General features: G+C 33.9%; 2 protein-coding genes across 4 annotated transcripts; both read right to left on the minus strand.

The window, feature by feature from the left end:
- Positions 1 to 2,514: 2,514 nt before the first annotated feature.
- Positions 2,515 to 11,707, minus strand: ATG18B (autophagy 18 B-like protein). 3 transcript variants are annotated; one of them, XM_021420231.2, is made up of 11 exons: positions 11,549 to 11,707; positions 11,335 to 11,408; positions 11,133 to 11,206; positions 10,873 to 10,982; positions 9,258 to 9,349; positions 7,577 to 7,689; positions 6,627 to 6,746; positions 5,795 to 5,940; positions 4,759 to 4,872; positions 4,026 to 4,091; positions 2,515 to 2,964 (listed from the first exon to the last, which is right to left on the minus strand). In XM_021420231.2, the coding sequence occupies exons 1-11, from the start codon at positions 11,605 to 11,607 to the stop codon at positions 2,823 to 2,825; spliced, it is 1,110 nt and encodes a 369-aa protein (XP_021275906.1). In that variant the 5' UTR covers positions 11,608 to 11,707; the 3' UTR covers positions 2,515 to 2,822. The 3 variants fall into 3 exon arrangements, with proteins under 3 accessions (XP_021275906.1, XP_021275907.1, XP_021275905.1); XM_021420232.2 differs by having other exon boundaries at positions 2,515 to 2,924; positions 4,759 to 4,875; XM_021420230.2 differs by having other exon boundaries at positions 4,759 to 4,875.
- Positions 11,708 to 13,861: 2,154 nt separating this feature from the next.
- Positions 13,862 to 19,248, minus strand: LOC110410537 (protein CLAVATA3 INSENSITIVE RECEPTOR KINASE 2). Its single transcript, XM_021420274.1, has 11 exons — positions 18,871 to 19,248; positions 18,628 to 18,760; positions 18,424 to 18,495; positions 18,063 to 18,206; positions 17,683 to 17,754; positions 17,520 to 17,579; positions 17,337 to 17,437; positions 17,110 to 17,241; positions 16,682 to 17,026; positions 15,596 to 15,975; positions 13,862 to 14,718 (listed from the first exon to the last, which is right to left on the minus strand). The coding sequence occupies exons 1-11, from the start codon at positions 18,989 to 18,991 to the stop codon at positions 14,320 to 14,322; spliced, it is 1,959 nt and encodes a 652-aa protein (XP_021275949.1). The 5' UTR covers positions 18,992 to 19,248; the 3' UTR covers positions 13,862 to 14,319.
- Between the last annotated feature and the right edge of the window lie 6 nt (positions 19,249 to 19,254).

The following is a 19,254-nucleotide window of genomic DNA, read 5'->3' on the forward strand; positions in this document are numbered from 1 at the left end:
TATTATTACAAATAGGCGGCTAAGCACTGCCCTTTTGTGCTGTCATGTCCGTAGGGCGTGATAGTTCCACACCTCTCGCTATTTGTAGTAGATTTCTTTCCCTTAAAATCTTTCGTGTCTTTGGATTCAGAGTTAAAAGTAAATTAAATAATATTATTATTGAATAAATTTTAGTTAGATTGCTTGGAAAACAATCATACATCTACAATTTTATAGTATAAAATTGTAAAATCTAGTAAAAGAAATTTCCATTAATGCGTGGAAGTCATGTATATATTTTTAGTCAAATAATATAAACTATTAGAAACAATCTTAACTAAAAACTAGATTTGATTTTCAACTTGTTCAATTTCAACCTCCACTTATTTTATTACTTAATACTAATTAAAAACTTTTGAATAGATACTTATATAACATTATTGTTAAATATATGTGAAATAAACATGGTTAAATTTTCAATTCATCATTATTGGTTTTATTAATTATCACACATAGTAAGAAAAAATGATATATTTTAAGAAATCAAATTTTGTTATTAGTGATAAAGCACTTTTATATATAATACAATAGCCAAATTAATAACAATAACTATAAGCTATAGAAAGAAACTTTATTTGTACTCAAACTTTAATATTTGCATACATATAACTACTTAATAACAAATTAGTGTCAACTATATAACTTTTTCTCAATTAGGTAAATTAAATAAGTGTTTATTGACAAACCTAACAATTACATGTTGACTTAAGTTAGGTAACTGTTAGGAAATTATTAAATAAATCTAGACTATTACATTATTCACCCCTTTAAACAAAAAAAAATGTATAGTTAATATGGCATTTGACCATTGAAATTTAAATACCATACACTTCTTACCGTTACTAAAATTCTTCTCTCTTGAAAAGTATTGTTGAATTATTCAATTTAGTAAAGAACATTTAATCAGATATTTATGGCTTAATTTTTGAAATGGATATATATTTTGAGTGGTTCACAAACTACTGTATTTATAATAAGAGATATTTCTAGTGGTTTACAAAGTAATGTTGTACCTTTAGATGATTTTGAAACATTGAATAATGGAGTCTTGAACAGACAAGTTAAGGAATTTTGGGTCCGGGTAAAGCAGCCTCAGTAAAAGTGTTATGCAGTAAACCATTTAAGTGAAAAATGATTTGATAAGCCACGAGTATTTGGGAAATTAAGGACAATTACGGTTGGATTAAACTCAGGGACCAAATTTCTACAAGTGGGAGAGAACATAACAACTTGAATTCTCTGTATGATAAAGTAAATTGGAAAACTACCGTAATAGGCTCAAAAAATAAAATAAGTGAAAAGCGGAAATAAAAGAATTACGTTGATGATTTCTTAGAGTCAATTAATTCAAATTTCACCTTTAGCCTACTAAATTGAAAGGATTGTTATGCATACCAAATTGTAAGAACGAGAAAGTAAAAACTAAAATAATGAAAGGAAGAATAATGTAATTGTAAGAGTAAAAATGTAATTGTATGAAATAATAATGTGATTGAATGAAAGAAGATGAAATTGCAGCAAGAGGAAAGTAATAAAATATTGAAGGGGATTGACAAGTTTATTGATAATTTGATTGATTAGGAGGTTGTGAGAAGTTATGCCATCACGTCAAAGGGAAGCTTTGTTAATTGGCCAGCAATGAGTTCAATATGGCAGACCAAAATAAAAACTCTACTCCAAGTGATGTGGGGATCAGATTTAATGGGATTTCCTTTCGTTTCATCAATAATTTGATTATATAAAAACTAGAAGATAATCCTTTTTTTTTTATTGCTTTCTTCTGGCACTAAGATAGGAGGATAATTACACGTTTTGTCTTAAAAGCTATAATGTTTTTTTTTTTGGATTATTATTAGGACCACAAGCATATGCCAAAACTATAGTTGTACTACAAATTGGATTGCTAGTAATTCAATTATAATTTGTACATATAGAAGGCATACGCCTTTTTAGACCTTAATTATTCTTTTAAATCTCATATCACGAAAAGTCTTCTATCAAACAAATTAAATACTTGTTATGATATATTGGTAATAGATGAATAAAGAAAAAATCTTCAAAAAAAAAAAAGTTTAAATTTTTTGTTCAGCAATTGAAATTTATGGTTGCCGAATTGTAGCACTACGGCCTGGCAACGGAGATCGGGTCCCGACTCTAATCCTAGAAGCCGAACCGCCTGCCCCGTACACAGAAAGCTGACGGCTCATTATGATAGTTACTAGTAGCCGCGTGTAGCATGACGGCCTAGCACGTGACCACGGTTGGCGCTACGACTGCCATGGTATTGGTTAAGAATAATAATATATACATATAGACTTGTAAAAATATGGTTCTCAATTTTTGCAATTCAATATAATTGCAAACTTTGTTAATCTTTGACAATTAATAATAATAAATAAATATATATATATATATATTGTCCTTGGGCACATCAGCCTGTGTTAGCTGCAGTTGGTCATTGGCACATCAACGAAGTTAAACATTAAAAGTTAATAGGAGTCTATAATTTTCAATTTGATTATACAACTCGGCTGTGAGTTATTATGATTATGCCAACCCTCACATTTATATTCCTGGAGTGGCATGCTGAACAATAAAATGGAGGCGTTGACTTGTTATATATACAATAGTCCTTCAACTTCTTCAGGTCCAGCAAAATAATTTAACACTGCTCAAGGTAAGCACTACGTGATTACATCTCCATTCATTGTTCAACTGCATCAGCAACCGTAGAACTAGAACAAGGTTTAGAGATTAGAGGCCCCATGTTGCAACACTTTCAGTCATGAGCTTTTTGCACTATCTGAAATGAATGTCAGAAGGTTGAATTCGCGATCCAGGCTCCATGAAGACTCGTTCTTGTTGTTGATACTGAAGGTATATTCCTGAAAGTACCCGTTGTATGTTATTAAGGATACAACGGCCCTAGTAAAAGCAATGCGGGAAATAATGTGAGTAGATAGATAGGAAGATACGATAAAAATAAGCAGACGGTAAGTCCTAAAACAATGTTCATTGATGCAACTTCGACACATGCTGGCATGACTGCAGCAGCAATGTCCAATCTATAGATAAAACATAAGCACAGCAAAGGAACTAATAAAATAAGTTGAGACATGATTTCAAAATAAAAATTAAAAGCTAACACAAGTAGTACCTGAATGCAAGAACTACTATATTCCACATAGAGTGATCCCAGAAGACCTAAGACCTTCATTAGTCATTACTAAATGCTCAAACTATAGTCATTCTAAGCAGCATTCATTGACTCAGCGCATAACCAAAGTTTAATTACTATGGACATCCAAAGGTCTGCCTTTGGACTGGCAACATTTCTGTTCAGATAAGCTATATGCATGTGCTCATAATAGCAAATAAAACCACAATCATAACCTAATATTGATTTGTGGCTGGACTCCATATTATTTTACTGTTAATTACTCAATTGATTGCAACTCTACTTTCTTCCATCCAAATCCTGAAATTTACCATACCAATGCACTCTTAGCCTCCCTTAGAGGAATTTGTACCATCCTTTCTCAGTAGCATGATTATCAAAAATACTACTCCGGGAAACCATCTAAAATCATTATGAATCACACTAACCCTCAAACCACTTTGGTTGCATTAAAAACAAATGGCATGAGGCAGGAAACACAAGATGCAAGAAAAGTTAACCATGAACCTCTTGTTCCATGGTTCACACAGAAAGCACTTTTCAGGACAAGTGATCAAATGGTTCTGTTATGCTTAAATTCAGAAGAGACGTCATAACATAACATATATCTATATCATAACTCTATAGAATTCATAAAAAGTTTGTAACCTCAATTAATTCATCATCCCTGTATATAAAATGAGGAAAAAGAAAAGGTTATCTGCAGTATTAAATGGAAAGTAGAAGAGAACACAGGAAAATGAATGCAAAAAGACAGAGGAGAAGAGAATACAATTTGGAAGCTGAGACTCAACATCTGAAAACTAACCTACAAGATGAAAATTCGGATGAGGATGAATCAGGAATCTTGTCTACCTTGCGAACCACTGCATAGCTGGATTAGAGCAAAGCACCTTTAGCACATCTACTCAAAATCATATTTCATCTGGCCATGTCAAACACAATTACATGTTGTCTATATCCATGAACCTATATTTTATGGATATATTCAAAAATAATAAGGCTCCGTTTGGTCAATGCTTTTGCTTGTATGTTTTTTGCTTCTTTTTTACAAGAAATGTATAGAAAGGAGAAAAGCGAAAAATAATTAATGAACAGAGAACAAAGACAAATGGTAAAAAGCATCAACCAAATGAAGCCTAAATAATATTGATAACTCTTGCTCAGATTAAGTTAATCAGGATATTGCTCTGTCAAGGAGTTGAACAGATCCTTGTGTACCATCGTAGTCTAGTTTTGCCCCATATAAATTTTAGTCTTTGATAACAAAATAAATGACTCATCTAGAACTAAAAAAGATCAAAGGGTCAATTTAATGAATTTCATCTTCTTTGGCAATTACCCAAGCATATTTGAGCATGGTTCTACAAGAAAGAACGGAAAAAGTAAATTAGTTTTAAACATGCACCCATGATCAGAATTTGAACAAATTCAAAAGTTACTTAGGCTAGTATGAATTATAGAGTTTGTCACCAGTTAAGCTGTTTTCTATTGTGCTGATGAGCTAATAAATTCAATAAATCAGTTATAAAGTGCTTTACCTTCTGACTCCTGCAGAAACAGCAGTGTGAAGCACATGATGGTCAGCTGGATCTAGTGCATCATTCACAGAATCAGGTAATATTGATCCAAGAAAACTACTTGATCTTTGGCACCTACTAAGAGTCAAAAGTTCGAGAAAGAAGGTCAATAAACTCCATAAAACCTTCATAGAATTTAGATTTATGGACTGAACAAATGCAGTGTAACAATAGACTGCCTAGAACTTATGTAAGAAATAGCTTCTGTTTGTTTGGAAAAATATGATGATATTTATGACCCTAAGGCTTCTGATGAGCACAGAGAGCTACCCTGAGGTTAGCAATATTACAATGGCCTCATTTCGGGTTACACCTAAACTATAACAGATACCATTCGTTATTCAAGCCTGTAAGGTGAAGTAAAATATTTGTTATGGCTCCCAAATATTCGGTAAACTAAAAATTTCCCTGAAGTATTGAGAAAGCACACAGAACCATTTCTTCATACAACATAGAGAAAACAAACACATTATTCAAGAGAAGAACACTATCTTCAAGTAGTTAAACAAGGGTGAAAATATCTTTCAAACCTATTAACCTCTATTTTGAGACGCACAACAGTATCGGATGGGAGATGTATGATAGTGCTACTTAAGTTCCAAGGGTCTCTGTGCAATTGTAAAAATTAGTTATACTAAAATGTTAAAATTACATATAAAAAGAGCAAAAGAACAAAAGGATTGAAACTGAAAAGCTAACAAGATTAACATTTTTCACAAACAAAGGGGAATCTGAAAATTAAGGACAAGGGATTTCCATCATGTGCAAAATGTTAGATGTTGAATAAAAGGGATAAAAACTGCACATAGTATATATACATTGTAGAAACAATATTTATTATATAACAGAATAACTGCTGTCGGTGCTAATAAAAGGTGAAAGAATCCTGGCATGTTTCAAATTTTTTGATAACATAGGTAGTTAGATTCTAAGCATATTCATGTCAAAAATATGTTCCAGTCTACACAAGAAAGAGAGTTTTATTCATAGCCCTCACCTCTGATTTGTAGCAAACCCCAGAGAGAAAATGTGAACAGAACCAGAAGAACTCATGGCTGCAAGGATATCTGGAAGTTGCAATGATGGTGCAAATGACAATGAAAATATAGTCGATGGGTATGTTCCCCTCCGGAAACTATATGACTGAGAAAATAAAGGATGGTTAGATTCCGTACGTGAAGTGTAAAATTTGGGTGGACATAAATACTGCATGCTGCTTGAAGGAATTCAGTTTATTACAAGTAGCAGGAAAGCTAGTAGGCATAAATCACTCATCATAAATAATAAAAAATGGCTACATGGCACTCCAGCAAGGGCTGTGCTATTTGATCAGTGGATTTAATAAAACAAGATAGACCACTAATTTGACCCCAGATCTACTAACAACTGATAGCAAGTTTGTGCTTTTACTCATAAAATTGCTAAAGATCTCTTTAAGTATACAATCAATTAAGATTGATCAATATGTTTTCTCCAACTGTTACAAACTAAGAAATGAGTAAGGATAATCTCTTCAAATGTATATACTCTGCATGAATGTGCCAATAAACAGGCACCAAACGAAGTTTTGGTTTGGCTCTTAATTCTTCATTCCAATCTTTTCTCATTTTTCTCCTTACTTTGACTGAAAACAATTCAAAAGGTTACATTAGCAAGTTTGTCTTTGCAATTCTGCAGCATAAGGACATCATGTGATGTCAAGGTTGCGTTCTATTTTTTGAGCAAACAAGTTATGAGTGTGCCTATAAAGCCTGCATTTGCTAATGCATGTACTACCAAAGACACTTCTTATTCAGGTCCAATCAAGTACATGATGCGCAATTCTTTACCTGAGTTGCTTCTGAAACCAGATGAACTCTGATTATCGTCCCCTGTTCAGATGCTGTTGCAATGTATGTCCCATTGGAAGATAGAGTAATTGCGGCCAAAGGAGACCGGTGCGCATCAATCTGCAATTAACTCAATAAATTCAAAATGAAAAAGAGATTAATGTAAAGGATTAAATAGCACAAAGAACAAACAACAGAATGAAAATCTCTTCTATACAGGGACAATCATATAAATGTCAAAGCAATATAATAAAATAGAGAAGTAGATATGAGCAAAAATGGTAATTCCCTGCTAAAAATAAGAATGACAGTAGCAATACCCAAACTAAAAACATTCAGCTCCAAAAATTATAGATTCCTCAGTCAGAGGAAGGTAAATACAAAGAAATCACTGATAAGGGAACATAACAATTAATAATAGAAGCCAAGGTGCTAGAGAAATTCCATCATTTGTTCATAATTTATGATGGCAGAACCGGCTGAATTTTTTATTCAAAAAAATGTTTTTCCATAATCTAAACACTTTGCACATGACAGTTATCACACCTAATGTTTTATAGAAAAATACCAAAAATGATATCACATTACATGCACCAGGTTTTTGAAGTTATTGTTATTGGGGATCATAAGCTGAAAAGAATGCATAATGCTATCTTGTGTATAAATATATTTATCAGAAAATGCAAATTGATATAAGGTTAACCCAAAATTCAAATAATGAAACATGGTGGCTAATCAAATGTAGCATAAATAGTCAACTGTGCTGACAGGCATATGTGAATCAGCTTAATTAGAGTTTCAAAAACTCGACTGCTTCCTCTATCACATTGGTGCAATTTCCGGCAGACAAGATATATTTAATCCAGTATGACAACAATGCATCCAGGAGTCCAGATTCATTAAACACATAATATTCAAATTAATCTGATGAGAAATTTTGCTGTCACAACCTCACAATGTGACTGGAGCTCCATGACATTGTACACTAATACAGATCCTTTGATCGTACTGGCAGGAAGAGCCAAGAAGCAACCATCCAAACTAGGGGAAAATGCACAAAGTCCTGAAGGATAGAAAATAACAAAAAACCCTCAGGAAATCAAATAACGAATGCTTCTTTCAGAAGTATTTAAATGACTCACAATGCCTTCTCAGTTGCCCCAACTGTACCATTTTCAATTTTATAATTAACTATCAACAATCACCCATCCAGATAGAGTACACAACTGTTACATTGACTAGCTGCTCCCTCTGCTCTTCAAAAGCACAAAGATGCATGCAGATTGATGATAGAAAATATGATACTCTAATATGCGATTGCATTTCTCCATCTTCTTATTTAAGAACATTCTATAACCCCTTTCTTATTTCAACATGTCAGAAGTATTTATAAGAAATTTGATTCATTAACCGAAAGGAGATCCAAAATATAATAAGTGAATAATTTTGAAGGACTGAAAATAACCTGGCTACAATTGAACTTTTGCTTATCTCAGAGTGATAGTCATGCTCATCTTGCAACAAGTTGCTGCATTAAGAAACAATTCAGACCTAAATCTTATCCAACATAACTCTCCCCAAAGCAGTTCAGCAAACAGAAAGCAGAAAAGAAATCAGACTTAGCCAGGAACATAATGCTTTGCTTGTTTAGGAGGATGGAAATTTTTCATTCAACTGGCCAAATTTCACAACCTCCTTCCTGTTTTATATAGCATCACCATTGAATTCAAAACTTTTCCATCCTCCCTACCACGTGAAGCAAATAAATCAGACACATTCATTACAAAACCTTAAGGATGTTTAAATTTAGCACCAAAGATACAAACCACCTTTAAGTAGCAATATATTTAGGTTACCAAGTGAATGACAATTGCAACATGGAATCATGTTTAGCAAAGCAACACACTCCATAATGGCCTATGACATATCTTATAACTACTGTTTGGTAAACTTACCTCCAGAGACCAGTAAGCACCAAAAGAATTCCGTGCAGAAGTTAGTGTGCAAGGGGATCTTTAATTCAAATTATACACACCCTCAACAGAACGTCCTAAAACTTGAGTCACAATTGGATTTTAAACAAAAATGGAATTACCCTCTTTGGTTTGCATAGCATAGTGCAATTTCATCATATGGAATGCAGATCACTCTGAAATGGCAGAAATTTGAAACTTGTTTGGATGGACCTATTCAATGGTCAAAAGAGCCCCCTCTCACTCCAAAATTGTGGATATCTCCAACTAAGAAAAATCTTATTAATCAGCTTTCCATTTGTCTACTCTATATTTAAGCCATCAAATGGATATCAACTTCTCAAAAGTATTTAAGGATGAATGAGAAACCATGCAAAAGGTATTAGAATTTCTAAACTATATAAGAAGCTGTCTTTCTTTAAGAAAACTATTGCTTCAGTTCCTCATCCTTTCCAAATGCCATCTCTTAATCATTTAAGAGGATCTAAAATAAAACATGGTCTTAGAAGTACTACTTCAAGTCACATAAGCACCCATACAAATACTAGGATCAAGCAGTTTTCAAAGTTATTGTAAGAGAAGTGGTGTAACTAAATATGTCCCACTTGAAAGATTGCAAAAGCCACCTTAAGCACACAACAAACACATTCTACCTTACCCTTTAAATTTGGCACAGTGTCAACAGTATCCAATATTGCAAGACTGTTTGAGTCATATATGTAGGTTTTTTCTTGCAAAACCACAACAAGTCTGCAATTATACAAATTGAGTATTATTAAAAACAGGAAATAATCTTCTTCAAAAAAAAAATAATAATAATCATATCCAATAGACTTGTGTAGATTTAATATGATGCCTGAGTCTAATGTACGAACCACAGTGCAATTTAGTGTGACTAACAGAAGTCGAAATGGAAATCAAATCACAGTAATAGCATAAAGCCGGAAATGCTGACTCGATCTTAAAGACAAACAAAACTGAAGCATGTGGCCGGAACCAAAATGAAAATGATACTAACTACTGAAGAAAAAACAATTTTGCAATGTGATTGTTTGCCCCTTCCAAGATCTGTTTTAAACCCTATTTCAAATGAAACTTGCATTTTCAACCTGCAAACTTAACCAAACTCCCTTCAAAACTGTTGTTAAAAAATACTAGTCAGTGGAATACCACAACAAAGATTCTCTAAAGCCACCTACACAAAGTAATAAGTCAATAAAATGTATATGCAAGTATTCTCTGACTTTGACTTCACAATTACTATAGAACAGAAAGAAAGTTGTTGGTTGAGAAACAAGATAATTTTCTACGACAGACAAAATGAAGACACCAACAAAGTAACACAGTTCTATCATGGAAAGGAATCAAACTACTTCCATACCCTCTTCAGGACCAATCCTGATCGAATTTTTATTTTTAATTTAATAAATTAACAAAATTATAAAATATCTTCTACATGGCTGTAAATCATTTTCTCTTAGACTTTCGCCATTGTGAAGCCCCACTCATTGCTGAAGAGCATGTTTACAGGCACTGAAAACAAGTGCTCAACTTGAAAGTGTTTTTATGAAATTAATTCATTATGTAATTTAAGGGAACACCATCATCTATCTATTAATGGAACCCCACCAATTTCAGCTACAAAAACCTGCTAAGGGCATGCAAGCACAAAAGAATATGAAGAACGCTCCACCATTTTATCCCAAAGATTAAATAAGTCAAGGTCTTAACTAAAGCAGCTGGGCCATTACTACTGCTTTCCTAGCAAACTAATCTGGATGTACTTGAGATTCTTTGCTTTCTGATCTAAAGGTACCAGTGCATCTCAAAGTAAATGTATATGAGGTGCAGTCCCATCCCCCTTCGAAAAAGAAACTAGGAATGCACCGATAACAAGGTCTAAGGCAAGGCATAACAGGGTTCTGCCAAAGTCAGGAAAGCAACAATTGCCAATATGTCACCAGTAAAGAACTTCGCAACAACTTAGAAAGTTCTTAGGGCAAAACCCATTCAATGTAAGAGGGAGTGAAATTCTCCAGCTGGTGAATAGGTAATCCCTAAACATCGAACGGTTACTCACAGATGTCATTATACTGACTTCTAGGTAATATCACACATATTTAAATTAAAATGAACTATATTTACCGAGTCAAAACCCAAACATTTTGAATCCATACATAAAAGGAATGAAGAATCTGCAGTAGAATTTCCAAATAAAAACATTATGTAGCTCGGAACTGCTTATCTTTTAAGCTAAAAGACAGTCTTTTTACCTTTTCCTATTTAAGCGAACAGCAAGAATTGAAGTTAGGAAAGTCATTTCTCGGAGAGGAGCACCGGTTGTAGTATTGAACAAACAAAGACGGCGTGGAGATAACGATGGCTGTAACAGTTCAGTAACAACACCACATTAAGTAATTGATCAACATCTACACTATATATAATAATAATAATAATAATTTTTATTTAATGACCATAAGAAAAATCAGTGCAAACACATTATTAAAGGAAAAGGGGAAAATTTGAGGAGCACCTGTTCACCAGCTCCAACAATGGCGAGAAGACTAGAACTATACAGCATCTCAACAATAATGAAAGCTCCAACAGCTAGCGAAATAAATCAAAATAAAAAGAAAAAGAAAACAATTAAGTCAATTAAAGCTTCGACCAAATACGCTCAGAATGAATAATGCCAAAAATAAAAATAAAAATAAAAATTTTGAGAATTAACTTACCTCGTTCGTAGCAGAGTCTTCCGGTGTTGGAATCGAATATTTTGAAACCATCCTTAGTGCTTATTGCAAAACCACTACAAAATTTAAACCAAAATAATTAAAATATATTAGTAATCCATCAAAAAAAAAAAGCTTCTTTGAAGCTATAAATATTTCCCTTATTGCAAAATTAAATGAAAAAAAAAGGAATTTAAATTTAAATAATTAAATTTGCCTGTTGTCTTGATTGAAGGAAGCGCAGAGAATTGCGTAAGAGGAGGACTGACGGGCCATTATAAAAATTGTTGCTACCCCTTGAAGGAATTCCGACAACCTTTCATCAAAAGAGCATATATTGTTTGTTCTCTCTTTACAAAAAAAATTAAGAAGTTGGCGTTGGAAAGAAGACGTAGAACGAAATCAAAGCGGATGGTGACGGTGGGTCCCAGGTCCCATCATCGTTGAATCCGAACCGCTAATGCCAGATCAGACCATTTCATGATTAGATTATGCCGGCGTGGTTCGATTATGCCACGTCAGTGCGTAAAGTGGGCGCACCATGGTAACTGTCAGGTTTTAACGAGGGCCTAAAGCTGTTTGAGTTCGAACAGTGCCTTGGAGCGGGAAAGAAATTGGACGTGCAGGCTATCGATTTCCCCTTCTCTTTTTTTTTCATTATTATATTTCTTTTATTACCATAATGGATAAATTTGGCACTAACATGTGCTACGAATTATTGGTTTAAACATTGTATAATGAAATGCAAAAAGGTCAGCTGCTGCTGTTATATATTGGGTAAGAATGTATTTTGGGATACTATCAAATGGTTACATTATGCTGTATCTTTTTTATTGAAAATCTAGTTTCTAATTGTATTTATAAATATATAAATACTCCTGAATAATACTTTGAATTAGAAATTTTTGTGAGTCAAATCGCACCAGAATTATTGAGTTGTTTTTTTTAAAAAAACCAAGTTCGACTTCATTCAGTTATTATTTAATTATTAAAATAATATAATATTATTTTTTTAATAAAATAAATTACTCACATCAAATCAAGCTGGGTTTTGAATGCACCTTTGCGGAAGACAAGTTTCAGTCCTATTCTTCAACTTCACCTTCGTCTTGTCATTTTTTATAACGTTTTAAATAGTTTATTCGTTACAAATAATGATATTTTATAATTTAATAATAAAATAATATTTATATAATCATAATATAAATTATATATATTAAATTTAATATTTAAAAAATAAAAAATATCTTGATAAATTAAGTTTTATTAATAAATATATAAATTAATAATTAATTAATTAAATAATATCTCGATTAATTAATTAATTTTCATGATCAAAAGTGTTTATTTATAAAAGTTTTATTATAATTTTTTTAAAAAATAAAATATCTCAATTTTTAAACTTTTAGTCATAACACCACATAAGTGGATTAATTTTTCAAAATAGACAATAAAACCCAAAAATATAAATACTGTTAACAAAAAATATGAAAGAACTAAAATACTCTTTTTTCTTCATCTTTTTTTTTTTCTCTTAAACAATGTTGCCACTCAACGGTACTCTTATTCTCCAACAGACCACTTCACTGCAAGTGTTGCCCTCTCTTAAGGAGAGATTTTTTTTATTTGCAAGAGAAAAAAAATTAAAATAAAAAATATAATTTATATCAAAGTAATTTTTAAAATTAATGAAAGATAAAATTACTATTTTAATATTATCACATTATCAAATAACAAAAATATTAATGATTTACTAATAACTGGATTATTGTATTTAACGAAAAATATTCTTTAAAGTCAGATTGTTTATTTTGAAAATTAATAAACTCTTGTAAAACTATAATTAAAAGTTTGAAAAGTGGGTATTTAACCTTTTTTGTTTTTTTTTAATTGTGAAGAGTAACTCTTTAAATAAGATACGGTTTATTATTCAGTTCGTTAGATTAGCCATAAAAGGGATAGACGGGGAGAGGTCCAATGGCCACTACGGACTGAAGAGCCCTAAACCTACATGGCAAGTCAAATTCCCTACTAATCTGACTAAAAAAACATGGAAAATCTGAGTTTAATTTTGTACAAGCTTATCTGTTCCATATTGTTTTCAGCCTTAGCAACCAGTTAGACTCCCTATTTTGTACACTTTGTTTCATTATTCAAAGGTGATGTTGCTCGCAACAGGGGTTGAGAAAGAACAAAGCCAAGAATTTTTATGAGCAAGAAGGGAAGGAAAAGGCAATCTTCTCCTACTTACTACCAAATAACATGCTAATTTTCCTTCTTATCTCTCTGTAGACAGACTTGTGCCTTTCCTTTTGAGCTTCCCAACAATCTGTACAGTAAAGCTAGATGATAAGTTGATACTTATGGTGGCAACGGAGCTTGTGAGAGTGATTTGTACAGGGTGTCGGTGAAGGGTTTTGAAATCCAAAATCAGAAGATGCCATTCTCGACAACTCGTCTGCAAAAAAAAAAGAGAAAGGGACTAAAGAGACAAAAGAGCCTAACAAGCGCGTGATCCTGCAAAAGCATCTCCAGAAATGACCCCTTTCACAATTACCTTTACCTTTCACTTGCATAGCTCAAAATTACTGCAATCTTCAAATACAATGCCTTTTCTTGTCTTCTTTCTTTTTTTAGTCAAAACTGTCAAAATCATTCTGTGTTTTGAGTCTCTGTCTCACACTTGGTAGCAGAGCATCTGATGCTGCTGTTTCTCTCTTCTCCCATCTCAAACCCTATACAACCCCTATTGTACTCTCCTTGCACGTTTCCCATTTTAACATTTGGCAGAACAGGATTCAAAGGCAAAATGGAACATAAACACTGCAATGGGATATTTACACTACAACCCCACGCAACAAAGACTCAACATCAAAGTCTTTCAACGTTAAGACTACACCTATTTCTTCTTTGAAACTTAGGTAACTTGTAAAAAATTTAATAAAGAATTCATCCTCTATATATTTCACCGCTTTCCTTTTTTATCTTCTATCTTGGACCAGAGAGTTCCATGGCATAGGAATCCAAAGAATGTTCATCATCATCCTCGTCCATTCCATTGCCAAACATGTTGCTTGATTGATCATGACTTTTCTCGTTATGTTTCGATCTAGTGGTAGGGCGCGGCATGCTTTTGTTACTGAAGCTGTTAGGAAAGAGATTCATGGTGGGATTACTGTGATTATGCGATGCTGCCCACTTCTCAGCAAGCCCATCACCTTCGAGCATCCGGACCACTTCGGACATTTTTGGACGGTGGGACGGAAGGTACTGAGTGCATAGCAAAGCCACATGCAGCATCTCCCCCACTTCAATCCTGTCATAGTTGCTCCCTAGCTCTCTGTCCACCAATACTTCCACTTTCTTTTCTTGCTGAATCTTCTTCACCTGTCACAACAAATTGCAAATGTTTCTCCTTCAGCTTTATTCATATATATTTCTTTTTATGCTCCTAGCTGATTCCAATCTATTATTGCGAAAAACAACTCAAAGTCCTAATACATCTTTCCCATAGTGTATAAGAGGAGATACTTTTACACAGGTAAAATTTTATTCACATAAGGTAGTAACTATACTATGTTGATATGATTGCAAGGCAAATAATACCCCTAAGCAAAGTGGAAAATTCTAGAGCTCAAGTGCATGAAACTTGTGACTAGTTAATAAAACAACAGCCGCAGGGGGTCCTAAACCCAAAGATTTTCCACCAGAATTACCCCCCATCGCTCCCTTGCCAGAAGAAAGGAAAAATCTTTTCTCTCCCTCTTTCTTATGGTGCTTGTTCCTTTTATCATTAGGTATCACAAATCAAAGTTGCCAAATGCAGTAGAAATATTCCTTTTGAATCTTGAGACATAGTTGAATCCTTTAAATTGCTTTTCCAACAATTCTGTATTTCTGTGTATCAACGTTGTGCTACAAAATTGTAGCTCAAGATTGCAAAGGCATAGGAATTCTTTAATGCTGGAATACAGTGGAGGTCAAAAGCTAAACATACATCAAAATGAGATGCTATCACCAGGTAGCCCAAACTAATATGAAGGTTAATATACATGCGAAAACAAACTAGCTAACCTGATCAAGATATTTTTATGTGAAAAGGCCTTATGGTCAAATGCATTTAGGACAAAATCCCATGATCAATACCATATTTCTTTCAACATCTAAGGTGCTTACATAGGTTTTGAGTGATCAATCAAAATGACTTAGTGGATATTAATTAAAAGCAAGAGTTTAGCTAATAATAGTTGCTGAGGAAACTAACCCATTCAAGCATTGCTCCTTTCTGACTAACTGTTTTACCAAACTCGAGAGCTCTCATTCCAGTTATGAGCTCTATCAAGAGAATGCCAAATCCAAACACATCAGTTTTCTCCGAAGACTGCCCAGTTGAGAGGTACTCTGGTGCAATGTGCCCAACAGTGCCACGGACAGCAGTGGTGACATGGGAATCAGCATGATCAAGGAGCTTTGCAAGGCCAAAGTCACCAACAATGGCCTCACAGTAGTCATCCAGAAGAATATTAGCTGCCTTCACATCTCTATGGATTATCTTTGGATCACATTGCTCATGTAGATACAGAAGTCCTCTCGCTGCTCCAATAGCTATCCTCTTCCTTGCATTCCAGTCTAGTGACGGTTTTCCTGCCAACCGCAATTCATTTGCATTAGAAGTATGCTATATTACAGTAAAAAATTCACCTCCAAACTTAATAACAATTCTTTTCTTTCTAAAACTTGTTTGGGTCTTTGCGCAAAGCCAGAAGATAATGGCTTTGTCATTCCCAACCTTAGACTTCGGCCTATTCTGCAGGTCAATTTTCGTTTGCACACCATGTTAAAGAAAGCAATTAAACCATAGCAGCTACGAAACTCGGAAAAGCTTATTTGGCAGACAGATGAACTCAATGCAGACAATAAATACTCCCTCCTGGTATTTATAATATCATATACAGCTGAACTTAGAGTAAAATGAAAATATAGTAACAGCTTATTATTTCAATTTATAATTGGAAGAAATTACCAACAGAAAAAAGGGGATTTTAAGAATTAGCCAAAAAATGAAAGCCCTCTAAGATTTAGACTAGTAAATAGAAGAAAAAATGATCAGTCGGAAACCATATTGAAAAGAACACAAAATTAAAAAGCAAGAAAACAAACTACTCCAAGCACAGTCCCAATCCGCATAGGCCGGACCTTAATTTTTGGCGTTTCAACCAATTGTGGTCCACTGCAAGACTAGACACTGGAAGTGAAACAATACAGTGACTGTGCAGTTATTTGACAAAGTAGGAAACTAACTTGTCCAACGTGAAAATTTAATTAAAGAAGTTTAAAAGCTAGCACCAACCTCTGAGCCTGGATGCCACACTGCCATTACACATGTAAGGGTAGACAAGAAGTCTCTCATTAGAAGTAGCACAATATCCAATTAAACGGAGCAGATTCCGGTGAACTGCCAAGCTGATCATCTCCAACTCAGTCTGGAATTGTGACTCCCCAAAACTTCCTGTCATGTCTTTTAGCCGCTTCACTGCCACAAGAGTTCCATCTCCTAACTTTCCCTTGTATACATTGCCAAAGCCACCAGTGCCAAGTATGTTCTTGGAGCTGAAGTTGTCTGTAGCAAGCTGGAGTTCCCTAAAAGTGAAGTTTCTAAGGTTGCCTAGGCTTATGAGGCCCTCCTCTTGTTTGTCTGCAATAAAATTTTGACAATGTTAAATCACTTTAAATAACTATACAAAGAAACCTTTTATAGTATTGATTGTTGTCACTTACCAGTAATATTTAGAATTGTGAGCTTTTTCCGTTTCGTTCTATGCCAAAGAAGTGCAAGCGTTAGGAGTATGAGAGAGGCAAAGCTGAGGCTGATTCCAAGTGCAATTGCTAACTTCTTGGATTTTTGTTCCCCTGATTTATGAGGCAAAAAAGCAACATATACAAACCATTAACAAGGAGAGGAAAGTTAGCTGTGGAGAGTCACAAGGTGGTTTGAAAAGAGTTACCATTTGATGAGCCCAGAGAAACTGAAAGGGGAACAGCATTAGCTGATCCAGAGCAGAGTTCAGGGGAGCTGCTTCCACAAATCAATGGATTCCCCACAATACTACAATCCACGTACCAAAAAGCAAAATTAGAACTAAATGATGATAGAAATTGACAGGAGAGCTGAAGCAAAGAAATCATACTTGAAAGTTCTGGCAGGGAACTTGGGTACAGATCCACTGAGATTGTTATAGGACAAGTCCCTGGAACACCAATAATCAGATTTTGAACATTGAAGCACTGTACAAAAAAAAACACATAACAAGATAGAGAAAAAAATGGAAAAAGAAAGAAATTCAAACTCACAAGAAAGCAAGTTGAGAGATTTTTGCTAAAGACGCAGGAAAAGGCCCAGACAAGCTATTGTTGTTCAGCCTCCTATTCTCATTACAAGACAAAACAACACAGTATCTAAGATGTCAAACACAGTTACAAAACAAAGAAATCATAAAGAGAATTTGCAAATATAAAGCCATATGATTTGAATGTACATGAATATTGTTATTCCAAATTACGACCCCCACCCTAAGGTCTTGTCAACTAAAGTCTTTGAAAAAAACAACTATTTGATTAACATGACAAAACAAGAAAACATAGGACGCAAAGTTCAGTTTTCCCATTTTTTCTCCTCTACTTTTCTTAGCATACAAACAGGAAATAGAAAACTATTACAGTAAGATACTCACAGGTATTGCAAACTATTTAGCTGTCCAAATGACCCCGGAATTGCACCCCAAAATCGATTGTTAGATAGATCCAACGTCTGCAGCTTTGGAAGAGTCCCAAGCTCGGGTGGGATTCCACCAGATAAGTTATTGTTTTGCAACAACCTTCAAATTCACAGCAGCAATTTAAAACATTAAAAGAAAAAAAAAATAAAGTATCGAAGAAACACAGATAATGGACAAATGGAATTATGCAAGTAATTCAGAACATTCATGTTGAAGAACTTAAAACTTTGCTTTGAAAAAGGCTTTTTTATATAAAACCAAAACAGGGGAAAATGAAAAATCAGACAAGAGAAACAAAAATGTTGCGTTTTCTTACACTTGGCGAAGATTGGTGAGATTTCCTATCGCCCTAGACAAAGTCCCTGATAAAGACTGACTTGGAGCTCCCCTGGAAAAACCCATAAAAATGAAAAGACTAAAACAGTTTAGCTTAAATGTACAATGTTTTCAAATCAAGCAAACATTAGAAAACAGATAAAAAAAAAAGGGAAGAAGAACTAAAAAGAAGAGAGAGACTGACAGGCCAATAACAAGATTTTCAGACGAGCAAGTGATCATAGCCCAGCTACAAGGATCAACAGAGTCTTCATCCCAGTTGTTTAACACTCCATGTGGATCATTCAATTCTGTCTTTATACTAATCAATGCTTCCACTATAAACCCCTCAAAAACAACACAAAAAAATCAAGCCCCAAAAAGAACAGAAACGTTAACATAATCCAAACGAATACAAATGGTTGTAGCTTTCATTTGTTTCATTTACCTTCATGGTTTCGAGGCTCATATGACAAAGAAACATTAGCAGACGAAAGAAAGAGGTCGAAGAAGAAGAGCAAGAGAAGAAAAAGACTCATATTTTTTTTACGACTCGATAACAATAACATGCCAGTGCTAGTGAAAGAACAACATTGTCTCTGGTTTTGGTTTTTGGGTTTAAGGCAAACCAAAAGAAAAGACTTCTCTTTTGCTTCTGTTTTTCCCTCAGCCTGGCTTCCTTTCTTGGTTTCTTAACTCAGTCCCCCTCTCTTTTCTCAGTCTCCAAAAACGACACTTTAATTATCTACTATACTTACAAATATATTATTAACTATATAAACAAAGTAACAGTCTCTCCTTTTCTGTTCTTCCCATATAAAAAAAAAAAAAA

Source organism: Theobroma umbraticum, unplaced genomic scaffold, assembly GCF_002168275.2.
Source record: "Theobroma umbraticum cultivar Fairchild unplaced genomic scaffold, ASM216827v3 scaffold_56.0, whole genome shotgun sequence".
NCBI lineage: Eukaryota > Viridiplantae > Streptophyta > Magnoliopsida > Malvales > Malvaceae > Theobroma > Theobroma umbraticum.